General features: G+C 29.3%; 3 protein-coding genes across 3 annotated transcripts; 2 read left to right on the top strand and 1 right to left on the bottom strand.

Annotated features, from left to right (window-relative positions):
- Positions 1-613: 613 nt before the first annotated feature.
- Phum_PHUM213060 (smg-7, putative) lies at positions 614-5,656 on the bottom strand (the record flags this gene model as incomplete). Its single annotated transcript, XM_002425602.1, has 18 exons — positions 614-712; positions 819-1,034; positions 1,127-1,288; positions 1,408-1,655; positions 1,784-2,261; positions 2,343-2,708; positions 2,846-3,012; positions 3,082-3,338; positions 3,436-3,634; positions 3,737-3,880; positions 3,968-4,181; positions 4,263-4,446; positions 4,526-4,708; positions 4,788-4,949; positions 5,027-5,148; positions 5,231-5,359; positions 5,435-5,522; positions 5,625-5,656. The coding sequence occupies 18 exons, from the start codon at positions 5,654-5,656 to the stop codon at positions 614-616; spliced, it is 3,450 nt and encodes a 1,149-aa protein (XP_002425647.1).
- Positions 5,657-6,741: 1,085 nt separating this feature from the next.
- Phum_PHUM213050 (Peroxiredoxin, putative) lies at positions 6,742-7,332 on the top strand (the record flags this gene model as incomplete). The annotated part of the gene is made up of 1 exon (XM_002425601.1): positions 6,742-7,332. One exon carries the CDS (start codon positions 6,742-6,744, stop codon positions 7,330-7,332), a length of 591 nt encoding a protein of 196 aa, XP_002425646.1.
- A 599-nt stretch (positions 7,333-7,931) lies between these two features.
- Positions 7,932-10,511, top strand: Phum_PHUM213040 (cyclophilin-10, putative; the record flags this gene model as incomplete). Its single annotated transcript, XM_002425600.1, has 5 exons — positions 7,932-7,997; positions 8,043-8,120; positions 8,265-8,339; positions 9,059-9,220; positions 10,266-10,511. The coding sequence occupies 5 exons, from the start codon at positions 7,932-7,934 to the stop codon at positions 10,509-10,511; spliced, it is 627 nt and encodes a 208-aa protein (XP_002425645.1).
- Between the last annotated feature and the right edge of the window lie 143 nt (positions 10,512-10,654).

The raw sequence follows: 10,654 nt of genomic DNA, 5'->3' as shown, positions 1-10,654 counted from the left end.
ATTATTATTATTATTATTATTATTATTTTGATTTAAATCATTTTTGCTATTTGCAAACTATTTATTAATATTATCATCATAATCATTATCATTATCATTATTCGTTCGGAGTCGTTATTATTATTATTAATGGAAAGCCAAAAAAATTAATTTAATTGAAAAAAAAAACAAAAAAACAAAAACTTTTTTTTTCCTTTGGCTTTTTCATTTTTCCCTATTTATTTTCATCGTTCATAGATTCCTTTTTTTCCTTTTTTCCTTTTTTGCTTTATTTCCTTTTATATTAATAATAATAATATTTATATTCTTATAGATATTTTTGTTTGTGTTCTTGCTATCCTTCAACGAACTGTTCCAAAAAAGAAAAAAGAAAAAGGAATCAAATCTCGCGATGTAAGTAATAATTAACAATAAATTAAATTTCTTTTTTTTTTGCTTTTTTTGCTTGCTTGTTCTCACAATTAGAAATTTTGCGGTCTAAAAGACTTTTTTAAATTTCTTAAAGAGACTTTTTTTTTTCGGAATAGTCTAAAATAAAAAAAAAAAAATTTTTTTTTTTTTTTTTTTTTCGTTAAAAATTTGAATCCACGGTATAATGATTCGTGTTATTGATTCAAGTTCCGTTTTTCGGATCCGGCACTTCTTTTCTCATTTGTTTTTGTTGTTCCAATAAACGTTCGAGGGGTGACGGACCTGGTCCCGACCAAAAAGACTGAACCGAACCAAAAAAAAAAAGAAAAAAAAAAAAAAGTTAAAAATTTTTTAACTTGAATGTGAATGTGAATGATGATGATGATGATGATAAGTGAAAATGTCACCTGTTGAGCCATCATTCCTCCCGACAATCCATAATTTTGTTCTGGATCGTTTTCACCGGTTCTAATGGTACCCCAAGATGATGTGCTAAACAAAGAATACGAATTGTTTCCGGCTCCACCCATGGGTTGCATGTTTGAATTGCCCTGAGGATGATTTGCATAAAGAGATGAATCTCGTGAATTTACTTGCATGCCAGATGAAAAATTATCTGAAATCTTAGAATGAAAAAAAAAAAAATGTCAAACATTTTTTTTTCAAATCGAGTTGAAAAAAAGAGTTTTTTTCCTCGGGTGATTTAATAAGGAACCTGGTAAGAATGAAAATCTTCGTAAGTGGTTTCTAAAACAGGAGGTGGCACATAAATGGGAAAACTATTTGGAAAAGGTTGAAAGCTCCAATCGAATTCGAAACTGGGTTTGTCGTTGTAAGGAAAACCTTCTTGATAAGGAGTAACATCGTTCAAATCGATCTGAAAGTCAAAACGATGTAAAAGAAAGAAAGAAAGAAAAAAAGGATTCGGGATGTCTGGGCGAGGGGGGGGGATGTGTGTGTGTGTGTGTGTGCGTGTGTGATGAAGAAAAGACTTACTGGCTGGGATTGCTGATGAGTTTGAGGGGTTTCGCTCCACCAAGATGGTGGCAAAGGCGGTTCTTGTGGTTCCTGCCAGGGAAGGTAAAATTGCGTCGGGTATTTAAATCCAAAATTTCCAACGTTAATCATGGGTTGATTGACTCTGACGTACAATTGAGGTTGAGTCTGTTGTTGTATTTGAGGTTGTAATGGCGGCGGAGGGGGTTGCATGTTCATTCTTGAATCGTAATCGAATCGATTCATGTCTGTTTCCGTTCCACCTAAAAATTATTTTTATTATTATTAATATTTAAGTCTTACTTTTATTAGATACCTGAATTAAACCCCATCTTGAAATTAATTTTGTTTTTGACTGACTGACTTTCATAAATACCTGAAAACAATCTCTGAGAATCTTGATTTTGTTTTTGCTGTAGAGCAAACATGGCTACCTCGTATTCTTTTCTTGCAATTTCCATTTTATCGACGCATTTTAATTTTTGCATTCCGGCGTTGGTTTGCAAATTTGAAAATTCCGGTGACGAATTAAAATTTTTCTGCATTTGTTGTTGTTGTTGTTGTTGTGGTTGTTGAGGTTGTTGAGATTGTTGTTGTTGTTGTTGTTGTTGATATTGCGTTGATAATTGCGGATTAGGATGAACGACGTTAGTTTTAACAACTTTTGAATCCGTGAGCATTTTTTGCTGCTGTTTATTCAAATTCAATAAACCCGACATGTTTTGCGGTTGTTTTTGTTCAGTATCGGAAGAAGTTTTGTTTTTACTGAACAATTCCGATAACAATTGTTGCTTACTCACATTTTTCTGATTATTTTTGTCTTCGAAAACTTTCTCATCTAATTTTTCGCTTTCCTAAACGCAATAAAAAAAAGAAAATTATTTTTTATGAATTTTCATTTTTCTTTTTTTTTTTTTTTTTTTTTTCAAATTCACCTTAAATCCTTCCGGAAGTCGATTATTTGAATTTTTACTTCCGTCTTTGACGTTGGGCAAAGGCGGAAACGCGGTCATAAATTCCGGAAACGGATTATCTTTACTTTTGTCTTTCTTTTTATTTTCTCCCTCTCCTTTATTCCCTTTTTTACCACCACCTTTGGAATTGGCCACATCCCCAGATTTCTGATGAAACGAATTCGTTTCGGTTTTATTGTTTGTTGCGGATTCGACGAAACCGCCATCTTTTGACGAACCCTTAAACGAATTCCAATCACGATTCGAAATTTGATTTGTTTTTTTTTCTTTTTTCACATTTTCGTCCGTTTTCAAATTAGATTTCTGTTCTTCGTTTTTAACATTTCCCTGTTGTTTTTTATTGAAATGAGTTGAACTCGTTTCTTTTGTCGGCGATGGCGTTTTGAACGTTACCTAATTAATTAATTTTTTTTTTAGGTTCTTACTTTTCATTAAAGGGAATGTAATAAAAAAAATTTTTATACCTGTTTGACTTCTTCCGTGTTTTTATTAATAATTGCTTGTAGTGCAACATTACGGTGACCTCTTGTCGTTATGCTCGCGTTTTTACATCCTTTTTCCCCGGTTTTATCACTCGAATCCTTTTGACATTTTAATATTCCAGGTCGTTTTTCCGCTGTGTGAAATAAATCTCGGATTAATTTTTGATTGAAAAATTTTTAATCATTCGTTAAAATCTAATCAAATCAAATCAATTTACATAGTAAATTTTCTTGACTCGAAAAATCCGACGATTTAAATTTTGCCAGGGGATTCATTAAAACCGACGATATAAAACTGGTGCTGTCGGGTGTTGATGCTCCCGTCACCAAACCGCTCGTTTCCGATGATGTCGGCGATGGAAGTTTGGTCAATATCATTTCTTCCAATTCTTTAATTTGTTCTCCCGACAGCGGTTCCAAACTTCCGACAGCTTCGAAAAAAAATGAATTTTTTTCATCCGATGATTCTGGTTTTCTATATCAAAAAACAAGAAAAACGGTCAAAAATATTTCGCACGTTATTTAATGGCGAAAAAACTAAAAACTAAAAACTAAAAACTACAAAAATTTACTTTGTGCAAGTTATTATGTTCAGTCTCGTTTGTTCGGAAAGCCAAAGTCCAAAATTAATTAATCTCGAACCTCTCAATTTGTTTAAAGCTTCCGTATTTATTTTTAAATCTTCCGTGTGAAATTTTAAATTTTGAAAACTTTTTTCAAATGGTAAAAATCCCTGTAAATCCCGATCTTCGGGTAAGGGTACGTGAGCATCTGAAATTTAAAAAAAAAATATTTTTAATCGAAATTTTAAACTCGACGACGATAAGTTTTTTTTTTTTTTTTTTTTTTTTTTTGGAAAAATTTTTTAATTACAATTTTTCGCTGGAAAATTATTTATTGCCGGTTGTATGTCGTTTAACATTTTACACAGGCTCGGCCAAATTTGTAGCCTCGATTTGAATGATGATTTTTCTAAAACTTCCGGTTCTTGTTGAATCCACTCCAATGTTAATTTAACTGAAAACGCACACAAAAAAAAAATTTAAGTCACGTGATTTAACTTAATGACGTAATATTTTTTTCATAAAAAAAAATCATTTTTACTGGCTGGCATTGCGAAATAATCAATAAGAGATTCTCCGGATTTGATTGTGTAAACCGGAAGTAAAAATGCCGTTAGACACGCGGCTAAAAAATCCGTTATCAACGTTTCTATCTTCTGCTCGTCGTCCGTTAATTCATTTTCCCCAAACGTTTTTATATTTCCATCAACGGTTCCTCTTGCGTTGTGAAGAGCAAAAATATTTATCGTAACTATCTATAAAATTTAAAAAGAATGCAATAAAACGGATATTCACGGTCAATACAAAAGTCCGAGTATTTGCCCTCCGCGCGGTACCTGAACCAATTTCCAAGATGTCAGCGATTCCGTTGCGATGTGAGCGGTCAGAGACGTCGTTAAAACCTGTACCAATTTTTCAGCCGTTTCCAATTCGGTGTTTGAATGCAACAAACCGTGAAGTTTTAAAAATGCCGTCACATATTCCGTGCATGAAAGTTTCGTGTGACTTTCTAACTTTATCCTGAAAATAACACGTGATACCAAATCATATTTATATCAAAGAAGTTTTATGGTAATAATAATAATAATAATATGCTTACACTTCTTCCGCATGCTTATTTAAGGTACGACTTAAATTTGTCGAGGCAACAGGAAACGGATGACGTAGTGCAACCGATCTCACATAATGATAAACAGTACTTAATTTATCACCTCTACTCGCTTCCAAAATGGCCAATTGATTATATGGTTGTCCGCTGCTGGGAGACAATTGTACCGCATACCTAAAAAATTTAAATGAATTTAAGAATTCCAAAAAAAAAGTTTTAGTTTCATAAAATTTTTAACAAGATGTGCCAGAACCTGTAAAATGCTTCTGCTTGTCTACTTTGATTTCTATATCTTGCAATATCACCCAAATGTACGAGACAATGTTGACATATGTAATAACAGGAACTTTTATTCGGTTGACAGTGGACATCGATCGAACTGACATTTTTGTTACAACCATAAACGCTCCCTTTCCTTGAATTTTAAGAAAATGATAAAAATCATAAGAAATACAATTATTAAACTGTTTTTTTATAAAAAAAAAAAATTACCTTCTAAACGGTAGATCTAAATCATATGCTGCGCATATTTCGTGTAAAAGTGTTAAATAAAATCCACTGGCTGCTTCAAGGCACCAACAAAGCATAGCTTGAGCTTCAGAATGTTTAGGATTCTGTTGATTATTACAGTAAAAGTATATTAAAAAATATATATAAATTTAATTAATATAAATTATAAAATTGCAAGGAAATAACCTTTTTATCTTTGGCTGAATTTTGTAAATTTGCAATGAAATTTTTAAAACCATGATTCCATAATTCTTGTTCAATTTTTTTATCAAGTGCATATTCTAAATCCAATATTAAAACTTGTTGATATATTCTCTACAATAAAAAATTAAATATTTAATCGATTACAAAGAGGAAAAAAAAAAAAAATGTTATATTTTAAAATTTTACTTGTAATTGTTGTTGAGTCAGCCATGTTTCATTATCAGTTAATAAATCTTTATTTATTATAATTTTTTCCTTTAATTTATCAGCTTTCCTATAATAAAAAAAAAAAAACAAAATGATTACATAAAAATTTTTAAATATAAATTTAAAATAATAATAATTTATTATTTTTAACAAAAAAAAAAAAACTCACTTTAATGCTTTAACCACTGCTTTTAAGACCATTTTCATGTAGGATCTAACTAAAAAAAAATAAAATAAAACTCAAAATGTTTACATTTATTATCAAATTCAGTTTAAAATACATTTAAAAGTAAATTAAAGTCAATAAACAATGATATTATCAATTTAATTAATTGCTTTTGTAATTTCTTTTAAAACTATTCAACATCAAATAATTAATTATTTATATAACTGCACTAATTATTATTATTATTATTGGTTATTAAAAATATTTAAATGGTGGTGGTTATACATTTTAAAAAATTTTTTTGAAGGCTTATAAAAATATACATATATTATATAATGTTAATTTTATTTGTTAAATATAATATATTTAACAATTAACTTGTTAGTAAGATAACCAACCATCTTTTTTTTTTATTTTATTGATTGTTTAAATTTAACGGTTTTTATAGCGTTTTATCTTTAAAATTTTTTTTTATTTAAAATAAAATATTAATTGAAATTTTACACACAGACACACACACGAGTATTAAACATGCTTACCTTTTGAGTTATATTAAACAACCCATGACGAATATAAGTGATTGTTAATTAATTTTTACTATTATTCGAATAAACAAGGTAAAAATTATCATGATTTAACAATCATTTTGATTATAATTGTCTATTATCAAAAATGTTGTATTTTCATTTATGTTTGACTGAAAATATTTCCATATTGTAAATCTTATCATTTTTTTGTCGCGAAAATACAAAAAGTCTAATGCCACGATATATATATTTAATAAACAATTTTGTTTTATATAACTCGCGAATATAATGTTTTTATTGATTTAGTTAAAGTAATTTATTGCTGCAAATTCAATAAAAATGGTAAGTTATTCATTATTATTTATCGTTAGTCTAATAAATTCTAATTTATTTAAATTGTTTGCCTTAATCGTAAACGTCGTGTAACTTGTTGCGATTTGAAAAGACCTCAATTTCTTCGGTTAAACGCTGCCATTTCTGTGTGTGTTCGTTCTTTCCTGGTCTGTCAGTGGTGTACGACGTGTCGGTTATTTAAAAATTAATTTTAAACGTTATTAATTTTTTTTTTAAGTAAATTTACTTATATTTTAAAAATGCCTTTGCCAGAACTTCAAAAAAAAGCTCCTGAATTTAAAGGAATTGCTGTTATTAACAAGCAATTCAAGGACATTTCTTTGGATCAATATCGAGGAAAGTATCTTGTTTTATTCTTTTATCCGTTGGATTTTACATTTGTGTGCCCTACCGAAATAATTGCATTTTCCGATCGTGTTAACGAATTTAAAAGCATCGGTTGCGAAGTTGTTGCCGCTTCTTGCGACAGCCATTTTTCACATTTGGCTTGGACCAACGTACCTCGTAAAGAGGGTGGTGTGGGAGACTTACAAATTCCATTATTGGCCGACAAATCGTTTAGCATTGCCAAGGCTTATGGAGTTTTAAATGAAGAAACTGGAGTTCCATACAGAGGATTGTTCATTATCGATGAAAATCAAATACTTCGTCAAATAACTGTGAATGATTTACCTGTCGGACGGTCAGTTGATGAAACGTTGCGACTTGTTCAAGCATTCAAATATACAGACAAACATGGTGAAGTTTGTCCAGCTAATTGGAAGCCAGGTTCAAAAACTATGAAACCAAGTCCAAAAGAGTCTCTCGATTATTTCAAACAAGTGGATTAAATATCATAAAATTTTTTTTTCTTAATATTTAATTCAAGCCATTATTATGTTTTATTCAAGCATTGTTAGATGAAAAAATATGGCTTGACGTCGTGAAAAAAAAAAAAAAAAAAAAAAGTATTAATAATAATTATTTTCCTTTTTCTTAAACAATAAAAAAAAAAAAAAAAAAACTAAAATATCATGTTTTATTAAAATTTTTTTCCCAATATAATTTTTTTCAATTTATTTTAATTTTAATTTTAATAAAAAAAAGAATTTTTTTTTTGCAAAAATTGTTTTAAGTGTATTTTATTTTAATCATCATCATCATCATCATTTATATTATTTCCATGTTAAAAGTTTCAAATCGACAAAATATCGATAAATCATGTTGATTTATCATCATGGAATCATTTTTAACCTTTTTTTTTTGTTAAAATTAACCCCCTTGATTACAAAATAAATATATTAATAAATTATTAATCGAATTATGTATATATAATGAACAATTAATAATTGATTCTGTATAAATTTAAATAAAATTACCATTTTGATTTTTGTGTGTGTGTGTGTGTTTTGGTATTCATAATCGAAAATGATGTAAATTCAAATTTTAAATGGAAACAGGAGCTGTATGGAGATGGTTTATCGAATGGGGGGGGGAAAAGTACCTTGAAACAACTGTGAATATCGAATGTGATTCATTTTTTTAATGGAATAAATGTAAGTTGAGGAAGTTTTACATAAGATTATTCATTCATCCATCCACGGTCAAATTGGTACCTGTATTAATTTCCTTGTGCCTGGTACATATTGACCTTGAATTATTTACCCATTGGGAAAACTTGTTCTCATGAAGTAAAATAACCGGATTTAATAATATGATCATTCGTTTCATTATCATTATTATTATTAATAATATTTTTTTCCTTTTTTTTTTGTTTTTCCAGTCGGTCACTCTCCATACGGATGTGGGCGATATTAAAATTGAATTATTTTGCGAAGGATGTCCAAAAACATGCGAAGTAAGTCATTTTAATTTTTGGTAAATTGCATAAATTTTAAAGTCAGGGTCGTGAACTTGTTTGGAAAAGAAAAAAGAAAAACGAATGTAGGTTTAAAATAGCGAGAGAGAGGAAAAGAGATAGAAAGAGTAAAGAAAATAGGCTTTTACAATTCTTTATTTTTTTTGCTAACGTAAAAAAAAAAAAAATGGCGTACTACGACGTGAGCTCGAGTATGATAAATTCAATAAGAATTTTTTAATAATCACGTTTTAATAATTTCACTTTTTTTTTTTTTTTTTTGTAAATAAAATTCTTCGTGCCTAATTATTATTGCAAGGAAAGAAAGGTGCCTGAGAGTGCCCCCCCCCTTTTATTTATTATCAGATGGGGGGAATTATAAAAAAAAAAAAAACAAAAACAAAACGAATTCAAGGTTTTAATTTTTTTAAAACTTTAATTTCATTTAACGCATTACGTAACGAGAGAATTTAGCAATAATAATAATAATAATGATAATATTTAATAATAAATTTCCAGGTTTTTAATAATAATAATAATAATAATAAAAACCTGGAAATTTCCCATGAGTGTCTGTTTTTCTTTTTATTATTAAATTTATTATAATGTGATTGAGTAATATTATGCAATTTTATTTTTATTTTTAATAATGTTAATGATAATAATAATAATATTAAAATCATTATTAATTTTTTTTTTTTTTCTTCTTTTTTTTCCAGAACTTTTTGGCACTTTGCGCGAGCGATTATTACAAAGGTTGCACATTTCATAGAAACATAAAAGGTTTCATTGTTCAAACTGGGGATCCAACTCAAACCGGAAAAGGAGGTTCGTCAATTTATGGTAGAAAATTCGAAGATGAATTCAAAGAAGAATACAAGGTTTGTATTTATTTATATTCTCTCTCTCTCTCTCTCTCACTCATTCTTAGCCTCTCCCATTCTCTTTCATTCTCTCTCTCTCTCTCTCTCTCTCTCTCTCTCTCTCTCTCTCATTTTCATTCTCATTCTCTAGTTCTCTCTTCTCTCTCTCTCTCTCTCTCTCTCTCTCTCTCATTTTCATTCTCATTCTCTAGTTCTCTCTTCTCTCTCTCTCTCTCTCTCTCTCTCTTTCTTTCACTCTCATTTACACCTTCTCTCATTTTCACTCTCTCTCTCTCTCTCTCTCTCTCTCTCTCTCTCTCTCTCTCTCTCTCTCTCTCTCTCTCTCTCTCTCTCTCATTCTCTCATTTTTCATTCTCTTTTTCTCTTTTTTTTTCTTATTCTCATTTTTAGTCTCTCTCATTCTCGTTCTCTCTGTCTGTCTCTCTCTCTCCCCTTCTTATTGTCATTGTCATTCTCTCTCTCTCTCTCTCTTTCACTCTCATTTTCATTTTTTTCCCTATTTCCCTTCGAATTCAATTGGATAAAAATATTTTTTCTCTCTTTTTTGTTTCCTTTAAAAAAAAATTTTTTTTATTTCGATCAATCAATCATTATCGATTATTGATTTTTTGTTATTTTTATTTATTTTTTCCGTGTGTCATTGAAAGAGGCAAAAGTTTTTCGAGGGTCAAAAAGAAAAAAAAAAAAAAAAAAAAAAAAAAAATTGATTTTTCTAATCGATCGATAAAATAATTTAATTTCTAAAAACACGTAACACTCTGTTGTAAACGATTATTATTATTATTATTACTACTATTATTATTATTATTATTATTATTATTTGAAAAATACTTAAATGTAATCATTATCAACGTATAAATGTAATCACTCTTATCAATGTCGCAATCAAATGCGATTAACGAAAGAATGAAAAAAAAAAAAGAAAAAAAGGAATTTAATGTCGTTGACGCATTTTCCATTTTTTTTTTTTTTTTTTTTGTTCTGGTTTAAATTAATGAATATTAATTTCCGTTTCCGTTTGTTCTTTTGCGATCGTTTTCAGCACACCGTTAGGGGAATCGTTTCAATGGCGAATAACGGTCCCAATTCGAACGGAAGTCAATTTTTCATAACCTACGGACCACAACCTCATTTGGATTTGAAATATACGATTTTTGGAAAAGTCATTGACGGATTCGATTCATTGGACGAATTGGAAAAGTTAGTCGTAAATCCTAAAAATTTCAGGCCTTTGACGGACACTAAAATAAATGACGTCACAATACATGCAAATCCACTCGCGAATTAACATTTGCGACCGTTTGTGGAGGAAACTGAGAGAGAGGATTCGAACGTGTCAGCAGATATCGTGGAAGGAGACTTCGGTGAGTGATAAAAAAAAAAAAAAATGATCGTAATTTTAAATAAAAAAAATTTAATTATCGGTAACAA

This window comes from Pediculus humanus, genomic scaffold, assembly GCF_000006295.1.
Source record: "Pediculus humanus corporis 1103172107561 genomic scaffold, whole genome shotgun sequence".
Lineage (NCBI taxonomy): Eukaryota > Metazoa > Arthropoda > Insecta > Psocodea > Pediculidae > Pediculus > Pediculus humanus.
Note: the sequence above shows the minus strand (reverse complement) of the source record. Positions and strands in the feature narration are given on the sequence as shown.